The sequence below is a fragment of the Leptonotus elevatus genome, chromosome 2 (genome assembly GCF_054856555.1).
Source record: "Leptonotus elevatus isolate MCC_2025b chromosome 2, RoL_Lele_1.0, whole genome shotgun sequence".
Classification (NCBI taxonomy): domain Eukaryota; kingdom Metazoa; phylum Chordata; class Actinopteri; order Syngnathiformes; family Syngnathidae; genus Leptonotus; species Leptonotus elevatus.
The window spans coordinates 11,387,985-11,411,749 of NC_141240.1; the positions used below are offsets into that span (position 1 = coordinate 11,387,985).

A 23,765-nucleotide genomic window follows, 5' to 3' on the forward strand; every position below is an offset into this window, starting at 1 on the left:
ACGTCTACAATTGATCCTTTAATCTTGTCCGCTACTTGTGGCCCCTGAAAGTTTCAGCTAAAAATATCCACAAATAAGCTCGTATAGGCCAAAATTCCAAGTTGTCCTCCAAGTTGACCCATCAAAAGTCCTGTGGTGTTTCTGAATGTGTCACATGCACGAAGTAGCTCGACTTAAACATTGCATATTGAACATTATTCTTGAGAAGAGCAGTGTAGGCAGAGGAGTAGGTCTAATTGACCTTTGTCATTTTTTTCCTCTTTTTTTGTGAATGTAGATTACTTGCCGTGTTTAACAAATTTGCATTTTCAATTTAGTCCAACACTAATATAGGCCCATACCAACACACACAGTGAGGTGCTGTTACGGCCTGTGTCACGTTGTAGTATTCATATTGTTTGACAAAGAAATATTAAAAGTGACATGGCATCAAGCGGGTTGCTGAAGACAACCAGTATTGTTTTATTGCTTTAGCTTTTTGGACTTGCACTTGTTAACGTTTGGTGATGTGAGCCAAGGACAGCCATGAACAGGCGCTGCGGGATAGCCAAAAACAGCAAAGATGTGCAGAGTTTCCACATGTACTTGCTTTATTTAGTATACAAAAAAAGAATATATAGTTAATAATAATGTAATTATTAGATAATATAATTATAATTAATTATTAATTTTATAAATAATTATTATTAAATAATTAATATATAGTTTTCATTTGCTAGGATATAAGAAATACAAGTCAAGAAAGCCAACGGAACCATTCGCATATTGTATCTCTGATGTAAGTTTTGAATTTGGGGTAACATCAAAGGAACTGGCCATCATGAAAATCTTCTTTTTTTTTGTTTGTTTTTTCTCCTCAATAAAGTCTCCTGAACTGAAAAAGGTCCTGTTGTTTTATTTACATTTCTTGACATTTAGTCTGCCCATTTTGTCAGTGGGTGTCATTTTTATCCGCAACACGTTCATTGTTCATGAATTTGATGATTCGATGATGTCCCCAAGGAAGGAAGGAATTTTTGTGTATTGATTATTGAATTGTTTTCTAAAAGAATGAATGGAGGCTATGTTTTGAGGCAACTGAGGACATGGCGTCAGAATGATGTGCTGCGCAGAAAGAGGGGAGTTAGCTTAAATCTGTGACTCTCGCAGCTAGCTGATCCTCTCTTATCGTCCATACACGCCCTCCTCTCCTTCCCTCTCACACAATCCATTTGGCATATATATCATTTGTTCTGCCTCAGAGTTGAACCTCAAGCTTAAATGAGCGCAAACTCATTCACAGCAAACCAATGTTTGCCCTTTTCTAACTGCTTTCCCTTTTTTCCAAATTGCCTTATCAGTGACGTGCAGCTGGATGTTTACCTTAAGTTTAGTTTACTTTGAAATACTAATGTCTGAATGTGCTCATTTGATACAAGAATATATCAAGATATGCATTTGCTATGACTGACAGCAACAAATGTTATAAAGCGACAAAATACAGAAAATGATATAGCCCATGTTGACACCCATAGGTTGGACTTTGCAGACTTCTAATTTACTGACAATTTCATCTTTCCTTGTCATTTCCTGGTCTTTTCATTCAATATTAATGCCTCAGCTACTGTATTTCCTCGAGGCAACAATAGGTTCTTTAAAAATGCATGGTTGTGTAAAGCCGGTCTTAAAGCAGTCTGTCAGGGGCCAGCCTGTCACCAAGACCACAGTCACATGCCTCTCTTTCAAAACTTGATTGATGTCAACTATATTTGCCAAAAAGTGGCGATTCTACTCGATAACAGAACGCGGCCTGAGTCAAACATGAGCCACCAGCACTTTGGGGGTTATGTGCATGTTGACTTTGTGGGCGGTGCTGAGGTGTCATCTGTCATAAAATGAGATGGATTAGGGAAGAATTAAAAAGTGCGGTGGGACATTGAGTAGGACAAGAGGATGTGGGGCGGTTGTGACAGACGAATGTAAGGTGTGCACGTATCTCCATGATTTAAAGTTTTTGCCCAACCGCCATCATATCACCTCACACTCTCACGCACATGCAGTTTGCAATAGTTAATTTCTGATGCTTCTGTTTATGTGCAAATATGTGATTTGCAGAAGACTTACCGCGAGTCTTTTCACCGTGCCGCAACATGCCTGAGCCGCTGTCACAGAAAGGACTGAATACAAATCCTTTTGAGGAACTTACACAAACATAATTATTTATTTAGCTGGTTAAAACCCACATAATTCTCCTATCAACCGTGGCAAGCTGCTTCGTCTTGTCCCGCATACATGGCTGGGATTAGCAAAGCAGCAGTGGCAAACGTGAATGTGTGTGTGTGTGTATTTTCCTGTGATTGTGTTTGTTTCTTAATACGTCCAGCAGTTTTGTGTTTTTCTGCAGTATGTACTATGATACCATATATAGATTGCAATTAATGTATAATTGTGCAGGTAGCCTGTAAATAGACAGTTGATATTGTGCGGCCTTATAAAATATATGATTTTCATTGTGTAACTGGTGTACTTAAAAGTTAGCTGAAACTGCCATTATGCATCACACTTCCATTAATCAGTGTTGTAATTCAATCATTTTTCAAAACATTTACTTGCCACTTACCATGTCGACAAATTTACACAATGCTTAAAAGTAAAATTGTGCTTCACAACTGTAAGGGGAATATAAAAAGAGCCTTACTGCCGCATAATGATTACCACAAGCATTCATTCATTCACAAGTTTTTCATAGCAATTGTGAATGGCTTTGATATTTGATGCTTTTCCATTAGCAAAAGAATCAACTTTATCGTAGGTGCCCCTCGTAGTGTTGCATAAACAGGCACAGGCAAGTACTTGTTTGATTGCGTTACAGTCATCGTTAAGTGCATCTTTTGGCAAGTGGATGAGCTGCAGCCGCATCTTCATCGACCCTGATGCGTTTGATTTGCCTGCCAGGCGAAACGATGAGTTTGAGGGCACCACTGTCAAAAGTATTTCTGTCAAACACAGAGATTCCCCTCCCGTTCTACCAACATCATCATTGCTGAGGATTCTCAACTCTTCGTCTTCATTTTATTTATTTATTTTTTGGGGCTGTTTGGCTTCAATCCGTCAGCCTTAAACTGCTGGGCCAAACAACACCAAGCACCCTTCTTCTCTTGGCATATTTTCCTTCTGACATGATATGATTTTCTCCACATTGCCTCCTCCCTCCTTTCTTGCTCTCAGGCTCTCCTGCAGCCAGTGGCACCGGCACACTGCAGATCTATCTGATAGACATTAACGACAACCCCCCAGCGCTCGTACCCAGGGAGTCTCAGATCTGTGAGCAGATGAACAAGAATGTCAACGGCGTCAATATCACTGCCACTGACGCCGACACCGACTCCAACGCTGGCCCTTTTGTCTTTGAGCTGCCCAGTTATCCTTCAAGCATCAGACGCAACTGGACAATTACACGAATCAGTGGTGAGAGCAAATGCAAATGTATCCATATCAAATTAGATGACAACAAATCTGTCAATATTTATGCCTTATAATGAATCTCTACTCACTGGCCTCTTCATTAAGTTCTCTTATCGTCACTGATTCAAGAGCTAGATCAACGCATTGGTCCTTTGCAAATACTTGAATGTTCCGTTTTGATTAACATTGTCTAACATGTTTGTTATTGTGAGTATAGTGAGTCCTTCACAGGAAGCTGGAGCTAATTCAGTTTGACTTCAGGCAAAAGGCAGGCTGCATCTTACATTGATTGCCAGCCAATCACAGGTCACATGTAGAAACAGACAACCTTTCACACAGAACCACACACCAACTGAATGAGAATTGAACCCACGCGGCATTCATAGAAGTCAGGGTAATTAACTCATTCACTGCCATTGACGGCTATAGACGTCAAAAATTCATTTGAACTTTTTCTAGTAGTTTAACTTTTTTTCTACTTTTGTTAACAAGAGTTTGAAAACATTGACCTTTTATTGTACATTTAGAACAGATATAAAATTTGTGATTAGTCGTGAGTTAGCTATTAAAGTCATGCGATTAATTCTGATAACAAAATGTAATCGCCTGACGCCCCGAATTTGTAATAATCTATCAATTGCGTCAGGCGATTAAAATTTGTCATTGTAATTAATCGCATGACTTCAATAGTTAACTCACGATTAATCAACCATTTTATATCTGTTCTAAATTTACAAACAAAAAAAATAATTCTGGGTTTTCATACTCTTGTTAACAAGAGTGGAAAAAAACATGTTAAATTAATAGAAATCATTCAAATGAATTTTTGACGTCTATAGCCATCAGTGGCAGTGAATGAGTTCATCTTTACACCATCAATGAATTCTACTACTTCTACTAACTTTAGTATTGTCAAATCATACGTTAACTAAAGGCAGAAGTTTTAAGACAGCTCTTCTACTGAATGAGGCACAGTGACAAAGTGATAGCACATCTGCCACACAGTCAAGCCACTGCTTTGCTTTTATGTGCTATCTCATAGTCTAATTCTATCTCATGCACTGATTTGTATTTGCTGTTAAACAGCCAATATTAGTGATTGTCATTGTGTGTTGCAATTGATGGCCCATTCATTCAAATCATATCTAAAAAGCTCAATGACACGAAAAATTCTTCACAATTCTAAATGGATACATTTATAATCTACATTGATAATTCCTTAATGGGCTACTCCCTCTAAATTGTGGACTAGAGCATATTGACCAACGCCCCGACCTGCATAGTGCAGCACGTCCCCTCCCCACCCTTTTATTTTTGTCTCGTGGCACTGAGTGGTCCGGTCCGGCTAGCCCACCATGGAAACACACAGCTTTCCCATAGGCCAGCGCGCACCTGGATGGTTGAAGACACTTAATGAAACGAGTGGTGAATCTCATGCTGTTCAATATATTATATAAACATATTTGGCCTTGTTCTCTTTCCTCTGCACAGGCAACTATGCACGCCTGAGTCTGCGATACCAGGTCTATTTGGAGCCAGGCATGTACGAGGTCCCAATAACGGTGTCCGACTCGGGAAACCCGACCTTGTCCAACAGGTCTGTCATCAAAGTAAAAGTGTGTCCATGTGATCCAAACGGAGACTGCACTACTGTGGGCGCTGTGGCAGCCGCCGGCCTGGGAACCGGAGCAATCATCTCCATCTTGATATGCATCATCATTCTGCTCAGTGAGTATCACCTGTGCATATCACACAACACCTTGCAGTTCTTTGGCGGGTCATACACACCAACACATATCTAATGCGAAAGACTGTGATTGGCTAGGCTTTGTCCTCACTAACTCATCGTCGCTGCTCTGTGGAAAAACACTTCTGTCCATTTTTTTTATATACAGGGAGTCCTCGAGTTACAGCGGAATTCCGTTCCTAAGCTGGCAATGTAACCTGAATTTCGACTTAAGTCGGATTTCCCCGTTAAAGTCAATATTTACATCAAAATACTTCGTACAGTAATTAAAAAAAAAAAACATAGAGCCCGAACCAATATTTCGTGGTTCCGCACGGACATTCATTGCTGACGGACGGCAGAGCGAATTCAAACTTAAACACGAAAATGTGACATGCCTGATGGCGAGCGGATAGACGTCCGTTGCTGGAGGTGACAACAACATAACATTAAAGAGCTTTAAAATGGCGTGATTAATGTGGGAAATTATCGAAAACGAAGTTGCTACGGACGAGGCACGGGCACGGTAAAGTCAAAACGACATAATTCGAGGACTCCCTGTATATAAGCTTTAGATTTTTACATTTTTGGGATGTCTGCATTCAGTTTCATCCCAAAAATGTAAAACAAATAGAAATGCCAAAAATTGACAAAAGTGAAAAATAGCAGCGATGTCATGCTGCCTTGCCAACTACATTTGCTTTTATTATATTGCCAAATAACAGCTACTTTATATCCTACATCATCACGAAAGAAAACAATTAAATGCATATTGTCACATTGACCATGTATTTTGCTATAATGTATTTTTTACTTTAGTACTGGAGACAAATTGTGCACATTACAGTACTTGACCAGTAAGAGGATTCTGATTCTCTTCACATTGCTGCTTTTTTTAGCTGCATGAAAAAAAAACAAAGTACTTCATGAAAATGAAACTCATATTACATTGGATGTTTTTTTTTTTAACATAATTGTATGGTTTTTGCAATTTTCATCGTTCCTCTAATGTTCTAAAATGATAAAGCTGATTTGTCAATGTCCATGACAGCAGTGTCTGTCCATGATAATGGGTTTCTATGAACAAACAGAAATGATGGTAGTTCCTCTCAGGTCTCAAGAGCAATTGACCTTACCGTAAACCACGGCCGCATGACCTAGTAAACCAATCAAGACGCAAGATGTCATGTCTGCGTCGGCACGTGTGTTTTTGCTAACAAAGCAATCCAGCTCCCGGTGATGTATTAGTCACGGCTTGTGTAAGAGAGGTAACCGTTATCCCGATCGGCTGGAAGGAGGTGTCCGCTGGACACTGTCCGGTTTATTCCCTTTCCTAAACCCTCGAAAACTACGAAAAAATGTCTGTGCTGGATCAAACTTTGTAGAAGAGCACACGACCAGTTGAATCCCTCCAAAATTACCAGGTAATGTTCTCCATTGTTGTGTTTAACTAAAGGCTAACGATAGCTCCAAGTAGCTAACTGTCCACGCATTGGTTGACTTACTATCTCCTATTAATGCCAAAAAACACAGAAGCTATGAGGTCATATAAATTCATTCTTACTCTGCTTGACAGGAACAATGTCTAAAAACTTCGGTTTCGCTCACAATCAGTTGAAGTGAGTGAGGCGACTCTCATTTTTTCTGACTTCTGTAGTAGCAGACAGCGAAGTGCATTTCTTTTGTTTTGGGGCAAAATTGCATGGTGAGGGAGTGACGATACCCTTCACTAAAGAAATTAAAGCCCCCCCTCTACTTGTTTCGAAGAGAAATATCTGCGTCCTGAAAATACCTGACTAGGAAATCACAAGGAAGATCTGACAACTTTGCCATTACTGTGTATGCACTTTTGCTCATCTTGACTGGTAAATGTCGGAGGGGGCTGCTCGTCGCATTTAGTGGGCGGGGAGGGGCGTGCCACGCTAAGGTCAATTGCATCGATATTCTCCATTAGAATTTGAATAATGAAATCGCTAATATTTATGTAGCTACCACATTTCGGCTTGATTCAGCAAAATTACCCCTTTATTGACTTTGAACATTGCATACAATGATTGGCTCTTGTCTTCATTGTTATGGTAATTTTCCGATCTTCCACAAAATAAAGATGGATGTTCTTGAAACTTAACCCATCAGTGTAGGAAATCCAGCAAGTATACACTGGAGCAGTTCGGGGTTTTGTGCACCTCGCTCAAAGCACCGATATTCAATAATAATAATCTTAATAGTAATTGTAATTATTATTATTATTATTATAGAAATAATCTAAAATTGATTGTGTTATACAGAACAAGTACGCAGATTTGTCATTGTATCCCATTTGTGCATTTGTGTGTTTTTACAGGCATGGTGCTTCTGTTTGTGGTGTGGATCAAGCGGCGAGAGAAGGAGAGGCACACCAAACAGCTGCTCATTGACCCCGAGGATGATGTCAGGGACAACATACTGAAATACGATGAAGAGGGCGGGGGAGAGGAGGACCAGGTGAGATCCCAGGAGAAGACACTCTAGCACGCTCTCTAAACTGACCCGCTGTGCCCCGATTACATGTGTGTCACTCTGCGGCTGTGTAGGACTACGACCTCAGCCAGCTGCAGCAGCCCGACTCCTTGGAGCACATCATCAGCAAACCTCCCGGTGTCCGCAGGGTGGACGAGCGGCCCATTATCCCGGAATCCCAGTACCCTATCAGGCCTGTCGTGCCGCACCCTGGCGACATCGGGGACTTTATCCATGAGGTGAACGCAACCTGGATGAAAGCGACCTGTGTGCACACAGCTCCACTGAGCGTTGCATTGTTTCCCCTTCAGCAGGCTGGCCTTTCACTTGCCATCGATCTCGACACTTCTTTCTCACCTTCAATATGTGGTCTCTAGTATAGCCACTGAAAGAACACATTTTGCTAGTTTACAGCTTCCCTCGTCACGTCAGCTTTACGTTTTTACACAAACAAACACGCACGCGCGCGCACGCTCTTGAATGCCGGCGCTCTGATGTGAGAAAATGCTGATTGACAGGCTCGTGACAGCATGTTCACACTCGAGAGGTGTTGGCAGCTGTTCAGCTTTGATCCATCCAACCTTGTCTCTCGTTCGCGCACGCACACACACGCACAAATGTACACGCACCTGATCTTGTTCCAACCGCCTGGTAAAACACAAACACAACAAACACGCAGCCTTCCTGCCACCCACTGGGTCCCGCGGGATTGAGACACTTTCGATCCGTTGCCTCTCCGTGAAGTGGATGGAGTCGCCGTCACCTGCCCAGCCTTCTCTTCAATGGCCCTCATTTGTCATTCTTAGAAGCAGGTGCCGCTAAAGCACTGCCTGAAAACACACACTTTATAGATAATTCATGAAGATGCTTTAACATCTAAAACAAGATCAACTTAACCAAGATTTATGTTATTTGTGCTGTATGCACAAATCCCTTTCGAAATACACAGCCTAAAAGTACTCTTAAAGGGATACTTGACCCATTGAGCCATTTTCAGCAGTGAAAAGTTAATATTTTGTCCAGAATTAATTTTATATCTTTAATTAATACCTTTAAAAACGATTTTCCACTGGCTGTTGACGACCAATCATTGCTCACCTGTTTTCTGGATTTGGTCAATAAACTGAGCCATGATCGGCCATTACCTACTTCCTCAGCACAGGCGATGTCATCTTCAGTCGACAGCAAGTGGAAAATTTGTTTTTAAAGGTATTAATGGTACATGAAAAATAATTAATAATTATCACATTAATTATAGACAAAATATTAACGTTTTACTGCTGAAAATGGCTCAATGAGTCAAGTATCCCTTTAAATGTGTTGATGTATTTTGACATAGAGTACACTTCTTCAGTTGTATGTTACAGCAAAGATTCTATTCATTCGTAATTGTATGAGATTTTGCAGTAATTATTTCATGTGATAGTTTCTCATTTGTAAGGCCTTGGAACTGGATGGTCACAATTTGAGTAACGCTGTAAACAAAAACAAAAAAAAGATTTTAAAGGGAATTTGTTTCCTAACGACTGCTGAATTGCTCTTGAGCAAGGCATCAAACCAACCCACATTTAGGGTAGGGTTTGAAATTTCGAAAATGTGGTCACCTTCCTCAAGGGACACAACACTGTTTATACTCCTACTCACAAATTGTCCTATTTTTTCTTTATAATAATTTCAGTTCTCAGTTTGGGGATTTAAATATTTAAAAAGTATCTGATATATTCGCAATTAGCCAATATATTGGCCAATATATGAAGTAAGAACCAGAGGAGGGCAATTTATAAAAAATGTGGCCGGTCCGTTAGTCCCCACGGAATGCCCACCTCTGGTAAGAACATTGATATACAAACAAATTGTTATAACACTAAAAATGTGATAATTATTATTTTTTTTAAGTAGAAGAATGCTGCTAATTCACCAAAACATATAGCAATATCAATTTGTCATATTTCCTAGCTTTTGAAAAGTTCCATTGAAGCCACTGGGCAAAGTAAATACAAGGGCTGTCAAAATGTGTGTATTAATTTTGAGTTAATTTAAAATTCCTTTAACGCCACTCATTTTTTTAAATGTGCAATAAATGACCGCCCCTTAATTGGAAAGCCTGTACTGGGGGAATTTCAGTCCCAATGCAGCAGACACATCGACGTCAAAATATTGCAGTAATACATTAAATAATAATGCATACATTTGTGGAGACTGAGGTCAAGTTGTATTTTACAATTTTTAAAATGTGTACAATTTCACAATTTACTTCATATTAAAGATTAGATAGCTTTTAATATGAAAAGAAAAATGCACTAAGCTGTCACCAATGTCTTACAAATGTAATTATGTCAACTACACTCTAAAAACAGTTGGGTCAAAAATAACCCAACTTTGGGTCAAAAATGACCAATCCTCTACTTGGGTCAATTTGTCCCAACTTTGGGTCAAGAAATGGGTATTTTTGTGTAAAACAACTCATAAATATTGGGCAGATCCTTTACTTGGGTCAAAAAATTGGGTCATTTTGTGAAAAAAACAACCCAGAAAGTTGGGTCAAATTGACCCATAAAGTGGTTCGGTCCATTTTTGATCCATAATTGGGTTACTTTTGACCCAACTGTTTTTAGAGTGTACTGGCAGGAAAAATGACCTCAGTCAACACAAATCAAAACCACACTTGTTTCTTACAGTACAGTACATCTTTTTAACTTTAACAAATGTTTATGAGTTATTATGAAATTACTGTATCAATGACTAAAAGATGCAGCCATATTTCTATTAGTTTAAAAAAAAATCAGCTTTTGTAATAACAAGAATATTGGAAAAGAAAAATATTGTACATTTTATTGTACATTTCGAACAGATATAAAATTTGCGACTAATTGTGAGTTAACTATTGAAGTCAATGTGATTAATTATGATTAAACATTTTAATTGTCTGACACCCCTAGTAAATACTGAAGCAAACCTTTGTTGTTGTTTTCCCATCAAAAAGTCCAATGAAAGACACAAATTGACCATTCTTAATCTTCCTTGTGTTTAGGGTCTACGAGCAGCTGACAACGACCCCACTGCGCCCCCTTATGACTCGCTGCTGGTGTTTGACTATGAGGGCAGCGGCTCCACCTCGGGATCGGTCAGTTCTCTCAACTCCTCCAGTACGGGGGAGCAGGACTACGACTACCTCAACGACTGGGGGCCCCGCTTCAAGAAGCTGGCCGACATGTATGGAGGGGGGGAGGAGGATTAAATGTCACCATGAACACACACACTCACACACCCTCGTCCCGTCAACTGGCCTGCCATTCTCTGTCCCGTCAACACCAGGGGTTGTTACCGACCGCAACAAAGTTCACACTGACCGATCAGCCAATCAAACGACCAGCTCCAGAAGTCGGGCGGGCGCTGTTCCACGTTTGGCTGAAACAGAAGCTTTGAATTGTTGGGTTACTGTAATTTTTCATGTGAACATTCTAGCCCAATTTTGGCTTCAGTCGTTTCTGTCAGATTTTTTTTGTCTGTGTGTGTGCCTTTTTTTCCCTGTGGCTTTTTTTTCTTTTCACTCCACAACAAGAGTCATTCCCTGTTCCTGAAGGTTTTCACTTTCCTCTCGCTGTCAGCCCCTGCCTGCCTCCCTGCAGAAGCTTTAAGTTTGAGCATCTTTGTCTTGGGGGGGAGCAGACAAAAAAGAAGGAGAACCCCGATATGACAGTCCCTCCTGTGTGGAGGGCCCTGGTTTATTCTCTCTTGAACTTGAATTACTTAGAATAGAAGCACTGTTGTTTAAAAAAAAAAAAAATGAAAAAAAAAAAAGTGCCTTCGGTGGTGCATATTTTAACAGACTCCCTCTAACTCAGGATTAGTTTCCATTTTCCTGACCCTTTAACTCAGACCTTCCCATTGTCTTATGGGCTATGGTAGCTGCGCAAGGTGCCAGTGCTGCTTTCAGCGGAGCTTTCGAACGAGGGCGTGTCACGTTGGCATACAGTACTACGCTGGCCAGAATGGACCAATTCCATAAATGTTTCCATCATATACAGTAGGCGTGTCCTCAGATGGCAGCCATCTTGAATGTGATTATAGAAATCACAGCAATCAAATACAAGAGTGTCGTGGAGAAGTGTCTTTGTTTCTTGTTGCTTGGCTAGCAGCTGTGTTTGTTTTGAGCTTGCTGCGCTCGCACTTACACGCGACTCGGCCTGTGCCAGAGTCACGCATGACCAGTCTTGTGAGGGTCCATGAAGGATAATTGGCTTTGTAGCACCCTATGATGTAATCATTTTCTGCATGAAAATGTCATACAATTTGCACTTAGCTCATTTAAAAATATAACAAAATCCAATAATGTATTAATTTTACCAAAATGTAACTAAAAAAAATAATCTCAACATATATTCTAATAACATTTTCACCAGTAATGTAATACCTTATTACATTATTGTGGATTTATTATATTTTCAGGTGGAACTATTTACTCTCAAAGCTGATAATGTAAACTTGACTAATAATGTAATTATGTGCGAGTTCTACATTTTGTGTTTTGAGAATCTAAGATTGGTGTTAAATAATTCCGAGTTGATTTAAACCCCCCAAATCTATTTTTAACTCTGCCTGGTTTCATTTTCTTTTAATTTGGCAGAGTTGAATTATTTAGTGTTAAACCAACTCTGCAGATAGTTAATCAAAGTAAGATCCACCCACTTGATTAGAACTGCTCTGCCATATTAAAGCTAAATGTACCTGATTTTTTTTTTTGTTATGTTCATGTTTTATTGTTAAACAATCAGACGTGTTAAGTTCGCCGTTACACCAGAGTTTTAGTGTTGTAAATGTAACGGTGCATGTGGCAGCCTATAATGTAACAATTTCCTGAAATATATTTCATTATTATTACATCATTGATGAAATTATTACATTATTGTGTTTTATTACATTTTGGATCAAGTTAAGCAAATGATTACATTATAGGGTGTTACAGACCTTTAAGATTGTGAGTTTTGCAAGATTATCCACACACCCAAACATTGTATTTCCTTCTGGTAAACATGAAGAAAAACAACATTGAAAATACAAAGTGAAAGAACATACTAGAGGAATCTCAGTTGTTACTCTTATTTAATCCCTTGCTATATTGTTCTTATTTTGATTGAGTCGCTGTTGCTTCTTGACAATGTCTAAATATAAAAATGTTGGTGCTCACTGAGATTGAGGGATTTGAGCCTCAGCCAGGGATTTCTCAGCCCCTCAATCTGTCGCTCTTCAGACGCACTTCAACATTGATCTGAAATGTTCCCCTGATTTTTTTGGGCTGCAAGTTCAAGAGTTTTCATAAAGAAGTTTAGAGCGGGCAAAAGTTTGTTACGAAGTTACCAAGCACTATATCAAAGTTGACTTGTTAAAACAGGCTCTTTAATAGACATTTTGTAGAAGAAAAAGTTGTATTGAGACTTAATGAAACAGCAGCTGCGCTGATGGGCTTGTGTCTTCATATTTTACACTACTCCAAGGGTGAACTGAAATGAAGAGTTCTAAATGCTGTGCTTAAATTATTCAAACATACAAAAGGATCCAGCAGAGAGTGGGTGGAAAACACTCCTCTGTGGTGGTGGTTAGCTTGAAGCCAGATGACTGGATTTGCTGTGAATTGGTGAATTCCTGGAGGAGAACTTTAATGATGCATCTCCTCGAACGAGGCTCATTTGCAAGAAAAGCCAAACAAAATGTCGTCGTTTTCATGCAGTCCTGACAAGAGACGCAAAAGAAGCAAATGTTCCTTCCAATAGGGAAAAGAAGGTCATGATCTAATCAATGAGGTGAACAGGGTCAGAATCTCACGATTCACAGGCAAACAGGTACCGAGTGCACTTTGCAGCGCAGAACTTGATAGCAACCATTTTCTCCCGAGCGCTGTCAGCTGAAAGTGCAATCAGAGTCGAGGCAAGGAGGGACGCTCGCTACCGGATTAGCTCTTATCTCTGGTTGCTCCTCCACCTCCCAAATATCCTCGCAAAATAAACACAGCTGTTACTCTCCCGCTATCTGTGATTTGTGTCTGACACATAAATGTTGTATATACAGAAGATTTTTATACATTTGTCAACATGAAAATCACGTGTGACTGTGTGATTTTCAAACAACAAATGGGTGAGGTCGCTTTCACCACTAAAAAGCCATGGTGAGGAGAAACTGATCGGTTTTGCGAGTGCTCGCACAGCCATACTTGTCACCGCCCCACAGAACAAAGAGTGAAGCCGTCCGTCGTTCAAAACTGACTTGTACAGTCCAGCAGACACACACACACACACACACACACACACACACACACACACTCCTCTAAGCCTTACTGTACATATGTGAGTGCTATTCCGGTGTGGTTGCAATTCATCTGCAAAGCCGAAGAGTCCTCTTGCCGGTTGTGGACAAAGACGCTCTTTTATGATCCCTGAGCAAACATCCAGATCTAATTAAGGGACACGCGCACACGTATGTTGAGATTTCATCACAAGGCGCTGTCAATGTTGCATGTTGAAAAACTGCAACTATTCATTTGTGCCGTCTGGAAATATTCCGTTTATGGAAAGATGATGGAATAATTTCTCTGTGGACAATTTGTGACCTGTTAGCAAGGGTATGTTCGCCACCACAACAAAGGCTGTTGTTTCCTTACAAATCTCTTGCTCAAGTCCAAATGTAAATAATATAGTATTTGCTCGCCAAACAGACCAAGTTTAATGTACGACTGGAGCTTTTTGCATGTCTTTTTTTATGATGGCCAGATAAGAGTAACAGTCCAACGTGAAAACGTGTCGCAACCCGCATGACCGAGGTTGCACCCTAAATGGAGTTCTGGCTTACCATATCCTATCCACATAGTTTGAGATGAAAAGTTATTATGAAATTGCACAGGTGTCTAATGTCTAAAAAAATAAGGTTTTTGTAAATTGTCAACAGCACAAGCATTTTGTATTGGTGTTTGTACCCATTTTGTACAAAAGGAAAAAAAGGAGAGAAAAAAAAGATTATGTTGTTTCAAGCGTGTGTTTGTAGTGCCACTGCAATTTGGGTTTCCAAATACCGTACAGTATACATGCGCTGCCTTGCAGATCAACATTGTAAGATAGATGCTGAGCTGGAGAATCATTTTCAGCGCTGTGTGTTATAAATAAAAACAAATTCCCCTCCTTATAAGAACACTGCTTCGTCTTTCGTCTTTGCATTACCACATTCCATCACTCAAATGTTTTGTTTTGGGTTTTTTGTAAATACAAATGTCCCTCTGTTATAGATCAGCTATTACAAAATTATTGCTTTAAAATAAGCGAAGCCTTCCCATTGTACTTATGAGAATCATTGCTGAATTAGAATACGATCACTGATTAACAGAGAGGAAAATCTACTTCATGTTGAAGCGTGTTCAAAGAAGAAAAATATGCAACTCATAAAACTGATCCAGAGTTGCTGAGAAGTAAGGATTGGCGAGAACCGATACCAGATACCGTATCTGGCCAATACCAGGCCTTATTTCAAGGTATCAGTACTCACAACGGTGGCCGATACCAGTACCTGCTGCCCTCTTGTGGCAGTTTTATGATTAAGAACTAAAGGCATACATGTCTGAAGATGCCCATAAAGACGCTACATTACATGACGTAACAACCACATATTTTGATTGAGACTTTTTCTGGCCACTAGATTATTAGTTTCATTTTATTTATTTAAATTTATTTTATTGGGTGTTCTATACAACATATATATTTTATGAACAAATGGAAAAAAGATAATAGAACATTGGCATTAATTTCATGCAATTTTAAGGAATGAGGCTAGTTTAGGGTATGCAGTGTAGGTCTTTCTTTAAAATGATCTGTCATTGTTTAAAAATAATAATAATAATAATGGATCAAAAGTAGGGAGACCGGGGCTCGTTGTATCACGGGTAAGTTGTCACATTGCGATTTTCTTCTCCACCAGAGGACGCAACGAAAAAGTGTAATACTAGTTGTCTTCGTTTAAATGGTCAGGGGTTGTGTATCCTACTGTCTGAGAAGAGAATAGCACATTGTGAGCTGAGATGAGTGCCCGTTATCTGTTTTGCACAACCCAAAGTCAAATGATTCGACTTCATATATTTTGAAACAGGCGATGTACATAGACAAATTCTAGCATTCTTATTTTATGTATATCCTATGTTTGTTTTTTAAGCATAAAAGGGATGCAATAAACAAATATTAGAGATAGATAAAGACAGGACATTTTAATCTTCTTCAGGCAGAGATGTCGAAAGTCTTTATGTAAAAGTACTATTATTTGTGTAAAAAAAATACTCTGAGAAAAGTAGAAGTACTGAAGACACTCCCTTACATAAGTAAAAGTACAAAAATACCAATTTGAAAATGTACTTAAGTAAAAAAGTAAATTGACCTTTTTCAAAATAAAACAAAAAAATTGAATTCATTCTTTATTTTATTTTTAAACCCAGAATGTTGATCAACAGAACAAATCTGTAGCAACATGTCAAGTCGCATATCTAGGGCTGCCATTATATTTTTCATAACCACCTGGGGAATTTGGTGTTCTCAACATTGTCATAACAGAAATAGTAACATAATAGAAAATATAAGTGCAAACAGAAAAAAATTTGCAAAAACATTCCAAACTCCCATGATTGTGTACCGGTATAAACAATGACGGGACCATATTCAAAAATAAAAAACTACCAACATTTTTTATTCAGCCTCAACAGAAGCAGGTTTTCTATGTTTGTGAAAGGATGCAAGCAAACATTAGAATGAGTGGCAGAATACCCAACTGGCTTTCAGCATTCGATATACAGTATACTGTAGTCTTATGCGTTTTTTGTTGTTGTTGTTTGTATAGCATGGTTTTGGAACACTTTTTTCCCCCTTTTTTACGAAGCCGATGATACGTGTGTGAACCGCGACAGAAACTTTTCTCTTCTTTTTTTTCCTATTATTATTCCCGGTGACAAGTTTAGCAAAAGTGTGGGTGACAGGATAGTAAAACCTTTACTTACTTTAGCCTGCTGCTATGCTACTGACAGCTCACACGCTTTGTAAATGTTATTAAGTCTTCCAGTCAACACGATCACCGCTTCCTGATCCATTCCGTGTGAGACGCTTTAAAAATGGCGGCGTTAGGGAGCTCATTTTCCTCCATATTGACAAACTTGCGTGTGATCGTTGACTAGCAACTCGCCTGGTTTCCGGTGCACGGCGCGTGAGCTTTGCGTGTCTTACGTTGCGTCGTCACGCACCCCAAAAGTAACAACCCCATTTTCAAAATGTAAAGTAAAAAGTAGAGATATTTGCGTTTGAAAAGTAAGAAGTAAAAGTAAAAAGTCACCAGCATAAAAAATTATTCAAATAAAGCACAGATATTTGAAAAAACTACTTAAGTACATTAACGAAGTGCAAGTACTTCCCATCTCTGTCCTCAGGTAAGACAACACATAGAGGTTGAGGGCCCCCTGGTGGCTTGGGGGCCCTAGGCAGCCGCCTAATTGGGCTATAGCAAGAAACGGCTATGGCTGTACCAAAATCTTTTGACTGTCCTCAGAAGAGCCTTCCTTTATCAGCTTCTCAAAGCACTTCATAACCATAATCCTTCAGACCTGTCAATGTGGAGGTAAGTGGACGATGAAGGAAGTTTTTAGGCACGTTGAGAGTCGAGGCGGACCCTAGTTGTAGCGAGGTGTTGAAAGTGTTTATTAGCACCTCGGTCAGCTGGAGGGCACAGTCGCCCAGTACGTGCCCTGGCATTGCGTCTTTGTGGAGGTTAATCCTTTGCAGGGAGGCTTCTGCTACCACAAAATAGAGACGAAGGTGGCAGGACAGCCAAATGACTCCCAAAAAAAAACAAAAAAACATCGGTCTTCTGTTTACAACGGGTCCAACCAGCATTATTTGAAGGTTCACAATGGACTAGTTTGCACATATCGTGCTTTTGATTTGATCTTTAACCAAAGATTGGGTTAATAGTCTTTTAACATTTTTTTAGCAATTTAATTAAACACAAAATCAACAGCATCAGTCATCTGTAAACATGTATGGTATGCTCCATAATTTTATTTTGCATACTACAAATTACTGTGTATTTTTGGGAAAAGACACAGTGTGTCAGTGACAAGCAAGATTAGTCAGAATCAGAAGTGCTGGCATGCTTCTTTCATCACTGATTTAATGTGCAGATGTTGCCACAGTTGCCAAATGAGTTTTTGTGAACAAACATCATCCAGTATGATAAACACAATCAAGTCAGTTCATTTGTCAATTGGGTGTGATGGGGCGGTCCTCCCGCAGGGATTGTAAAGTCTTTGCCAGCTGCAACATCAAATGTCCTGACTAACCAATTCAGTGTCAAGACATTCAAATCATGTATTTAATTTTTACCCCGCTCTCCAAAACATATTTTTAAATTCAAGGGTCACACAGGCAAATCTAAAATAAGCAATAAAGGTTTCTTCCTGGAAATAATTTTTAATATTCACTCTGAACTAAAACTAGATACTGTACACATTTTCCTTCCTATTAATTTCAAATGTGTTTAATAGTTGTCGCAAACCTTAATCTGACCTGTGTTGCTTGGAAACTGCAAATGGAAACATTTCTGCTCCATTATGACCAACACGTCCGATGTTTCCTTTTGACCTTTCCCAAAGAATAATATTGTGCTACTACACGTTACAAGAAAAGTGAGATGCAAGGAAAAGACCCTGTTACCCTCTAACCGGCAAAACTCCAGGCTGGACTGAACAGGTCACATTGAATTAATCCAGTTAACCGTCACATTATCATGCATGTGACACCATGCTGAATGGATCCATACGTGCATCAGTGGTAGAGATTGAATCACATCACACATGACTGACTAAAGGAGATATTGGCTCTTGTTCAAGGAAATAAAGATTATTACCATTACAAAGTTAGGGCGCAAAGCACTAAAATCAAAGTTTTAAGAGGTCAGAGTATGTTTACAGTGTTATAAAAATAAAGATCTTATTTTGACCTCTGAAAAGTATGTGAGGTTTTTAACTGGATATTTCTGGCCATGGTGTAAAAAGTAGCGTGCCAGTAAAATAATTCTCATACATAATGATGTACTCTCATGCCGTATATTCTGAAAAATACAGTTGAAGCTTTAGCCCATTTGGTGCTGCTACCGGCATCACCCCTACTGAGAGCCTGTGGAGCGGCCGAAAAACATAGTGGTGGTTCAAAATAGTGTTGTTTTTTTTTAGATCTTTTTTTAGTTCAGTAAAAGGAGGAACATGACTTGTTTTGTGCTATTTTCTGGTTAGTTTTGGAGGCCTGTGGTGTACTGTGGTCACTATTCAAGCAGAATTCAAATCGTGTTACTTGGTTTTCTTCCTCTTCTTCACTCTTAAGCTTGTTATGTCTGTACCGAAGCTACCGTATCTTTCTACAGATTTTGGATGAATATCAACACTGATTTTGACATACACATCCAAGAGAATTAAAACGGGACCTTTTAGCGATCATTTGTCATTTGTTGTTATGGAGAAGCTTTGGCCTATTATCACCTTCATCGTTGCTAGATAAGACTTGCTTTCATTGGATATTGATTTCACAAAAGTGCACGCTCTGTTTAAAAGAGAGTTGCTATTTTCTTCAGGTCCGTCCTTTTATTCCAGTTATTTTGTTCAGTATCACAGAGAAGCTGAAGTGTATCCCAACTGACATCCATTCAGACATCTGACAGCCATTCACACTCACATTCACAACTGTGTGTTCACTAAAGCTATCATACATGTTTTGGGACGATGGGGGAAGCCAGAGTGACCCTTGACAGGCAAACTCCACACAAAAAGGCTGTGTTGTCTGCTTTTGCGTCCCGAGATATTTATTTCGTTCGTGACACCATACATTGGAAGCACTGAGAAAAATGTGATCTAAATGTTGCTGTACAAATGTGAGGATGTATATCAGCCACATTAATATATTACAGATTTGCATGAATAGTCACACGATATTAAAAGTATCAGAGACGTGTGCAGTGAATCGTTGTTAAAACATTACAAACATATTGTGGACAAGTTTATATTTTTGTGTCAACATGTTCTCATCCTGTGACTCTCCTATCCTATGGCCTGAGGACGGGAGCAAAAGAACAGGGAATAGCCCAAGTCTGATTGAATCTTCATCTAATGGCGGCATTATGGACGGCCTCAGGACCCAGACATGGCCAACATCAGACATCATGGATGGAAAACGTCCCGAGTCCTCTAAGTGTAATACCTTTATTCCAAAGAAAACAACCACATGGGCAGACTGCATCAGTTTTATTGTCTTAAATCAATGTTGATCCCCCCCTCCCCTCCACCGTGGGGTGCTGTTATGTAGATCGCCCAGTGGCCCCACAATGAACTCTAATTCTAATCCTCCCAGGGTGCAACAGCACCATCATGGGGGAGTGAGTTCTCAGGAGGAATGAAAGTGGGTTCAAACAGTCAAGAGTAACAGAAAACTTCACAGAAAGACAAACTTCAAACTTTCCCGCAGATACTATATTGACTGGGCTTTCAAAGGAAGCAGAGTTTGGTTGGCAGCAGCAGGTAGGATGAGTGTTCTAGTGTTTCCAAAGAAAAAGGGTGGGGGAGTCTAAAAGCTTCGTGTGGAGGTGATAATGTTCCCTTGCGGGGTCAGTGAGACCACACTGCTGAAACAACAGCTGCAGCCAACCGCATTATAGCAGGCGAGGGACAGAGATAAAGGAGTGCAGCTCGGGGCCCATAGAACGCTCTAAAATCAAATTTGGATTCCATTCTTACATCCAAATCTTATTAGGCTCCGCAGTTATTCACAGGGTAGCTATCTATCACACACGTACACGCAACGTCAACGTGAGCCCGCCATCTGTCAGGACTCGCCTCCGCTGGGCTGCAAGATGTTGTCCTGATGGAGCCGTTTTGACATCTTCCTTTGCTCTGCGCATCTTTTTGTTGCACAACAACTGTGCTCGCCAGTGTTGACAGACATGGAAGTCCACTCTTTGCATTCAGATTGCAAAAAAATATCAAGATCACATATTGCTCCAAACTCAAAAGTCCTGATGATCCATTTAGAGTTTCTTGTAAACGCTCCTGTTTGCAATCCTGACGTATATGATCTGACACATGCATTGCACAGATAATCCAGTAGAGGGCAGTAATCACCCAGCTGATGGCTTTTTCAGCGACCTTGCAAGATCGCCCTAATTGAGAAACCTATACTTATTAATAGTGGGAAATAATTTTTAAATATTAATGTGTTTGATATGTCTGTTTATTATTATACTTTTGACAGTTTTAAATAAATGAATTTAGAGTATTGTGACCGGATGTATCTAATATGAAACAAATTAAAAGTCAAAAGTGAAAATAAAAATTTATTGTTTGTTTGTTTGTTCAAAAGGACCAAAAATTACTCTATTTACAAAGAATCAGAATGTTCTCTCATATATTTCATGGTTCAGGCTTTAGAGGGTTAAATATGAGACAAAAGGTGGTTTCAAGGCCAAAGTCATAAATGATGTCATATGAGACCTTCATTTTTCAGAGTTAGGATAGAGCGTTCTGTTGTTTTGCTTTTTACTAATAAAATTGTGAAACAAGACATTGAAAACATTGACAGGCAGACACAGAACAGCATATATCATACTATATTTATGAGCTGTATGCTGATTTGTATTCCTGTATGCATATATGTATCCCTCCCATACAGAGTTCTCTGATTAATATGTAGAGAAATTGTTGCCAAAAACACTGACGCAGCACCCATTTTGGCCCAAACCTCACTAAAGATTTGGTCGCAACGCTTTCTGATGTATTGTATTGTACACTGAATCCATCTTTATTTTACAGAAACGTGACCAACACTAACTAATCCATTATTTATACAACTAAAAACGTGAATTGATGGAGTTTAACCAACTTAATATATTGTATAAAAGCCATCATGAAATTTTACCAGTCAATATACAAACCAAATTTATAAAAAGGGAAAGTGAGTACAAATTAAGAGGAACATAAAACAAAACCAAAAGAAACTCAAGGTGTCAGTCTGTGGAACAATCTGGATTGTAAAGCAAAATCTTCTCAGTCTATTTGTATTTTTCTTAAATGTATAAAAGCACATTTACTGCAAAAATTGATATAACACAAGGACACACAGTTGAGTTATTTAGACGTGCTCGCTGTCATTCATTTTATGTTTTTTTTTGTGTGTGTTCTTTTGTGTTGATCAGGGGCAGACTTCTCTGTCCCCTTTCATTTATTTTACTATGAATTTGAATATTGCCGGTGGGTAGTAGGTGCTGGATTTCACTTTCCTTTCTTTTCTTTGATCCTTCCTCGGGTCTCCTGACAACCTCACGACTCTGGATTCTGAAGTATTCGGTTTAGGTGAACGGTATGGGATTTTTAATAGGTTTTAGGTGAATTAATGAGTACACACTCACACGCATGCACACATGCACACACACACACCCGCACATGCACATACTCACACACATACAGAAAAGAAAAGAGGAAAAAAATGAATATTGCTTTCTGTTGTCTTTTTTTTTCTTTTACAAATGAAATGATTGATTGGGTAAGCATCATGAAGAAGAACTCTCTCCAGTGTAACAAGGCGCTGTCTTGGGAATCAGCGTAGCCCGTGGTCACAGACCCAAGCACAGCACATCCAGACACCAAATGCATTCTGTACATAATGCATTATACATACATGAGAGACATTCTCTGATAGTCTGAGTGAGTTGTTGGGTAAAATAGTTTCCGCAGGCCATATCAGGCACACAGATTGATTTTTACTTGCCCGTGCCATATTCTGAGACTAGCATTTGATACTGCATGCACGAGGCGTGACATATTATGGAAAATGTCTGGAGTCTGTGGAGTGCCTGTCACCATCAAGTATGAAACGGCACCAGTAATTAAATCTTTTGTCACATTCTTATTTCTGAAAACGTTCACGTCTGTCAGTGAATTGAGTTTTGAATATTGCATTCACTCTCCTTCTTTTAGTGCTGTTGTTGAAGATTGCATGATTTACATAATACCACCCCCAGACAGAAGTTCTCGATCCGCATGTGACTTAGAATCAACGGCTGTACAGGGAAGCACTGTCATGTCGAAACCAACAGGTAAGCAGAGCTGTGGTGTTAGTACAGATTATCACTCAGAACAGCGCTTTTAGCATTAGCAAGCTGTCGGCGTGAGGTTTTTTTTTCCGGCTTGGATCCACACACTAATTGACAAGTGTAATTGAATAGATTGGTGGTGAAGTGCTGCTCCACTAGTAGCTCACAAAGCTCCACCCCCAGTGTTGGGGGCAGTATCTCATTTGGATATGATATCACAGAACAACAATTAGAATTTTCTGTTAATGTTAACACGAAAGACATATTCCAATTGTTGAGTTTGTGTTGCTTCCTCAAAGAGATGGAGCCCCATAAGTTGCAAAAACCTTGACTACCCACACTGTGGAATTTATTTCACTTGTCGTTGTCGCAGTCAAACGCACATTTTTGAAAAACTGCTACGGTTTGTTGAAAGGACTTGCGATTGTACCCAAGATGCCAGTGAGGCTTCTAGATTATTTTGTGGAAACACTCCACATTTAAATAAAGGATTTGAGTAAAATATTTTAGATTTTATGCATTCAGCTAAAATGTGGGCCAGTTCTACTCTATACCAAATATTCATGGAAAAAAATATAGAGAGAAAATAGAAAATTGATGAATTCACTCACAACATAAAAGCTTCAAACAGATTATATTAGGTCCTTTTAAACTAAATAAACTGTCCGTTTATGATCAAACTGTGTGGGGATCCAGTTTCTGCAACCACTTGTATGACTTTTAGCACATTTAAACCATTCCCATAGCTGCCATTTCTAGCTCAGTTTCTCTTTATTTCCCTGCCCACTGCTTGGCAGAGGTTAAATGTTTTGTGTTTTGATCCATGCAAATTAGAAACCCAACAGATTCAATCATCTTGCTGCATGTGTCAGTGAGAACCTCATTTTCAGTGCATTACTGCCACCAATCAGTTATGATTTTTCAATTCGGCAAATCCATCTTTTATGTT

At 39.3% G+C, this 23,765-nt stretch overlaps 1 protein-coding gene across 1 annotated transcript in view; it reads left to right on the forward strand.

The window, feature by feature from the left end:
- Positions 1-14,850, forward strand: part of LOC147178414 (cadherin-4-like) — a 243,814-nt gene extending 228,964 nt beyond the window's left edge. Inside the window, exons 13-17 of the mRNA XM_086068548.1 lie at positions 3,208-3,447; positions 4,936-5,172; positions 7,515-7,654; positions 7,744-7,908; positions 10,701-14,850. Of these exons, the coding sequence (XP_085924674.1) occupies positions 3,208-3,447; positions 4,936-5,172; positions 7,515-7,654; positions 7,744-7,908; positions 10,701-10,907 (989 nt within the window). The 3' untranslated portion in view covers positions 10,908-14,850. The remainder of the gene's footprint in view (positions 1-3,207; positions 3,448-4,935; positions 5,173-7,514; positions 7,655-7,743; positions 7,909-10,700) is intronic.
- Positions 14,851-23,765: the final 8,915 nt, after the last annotated feature.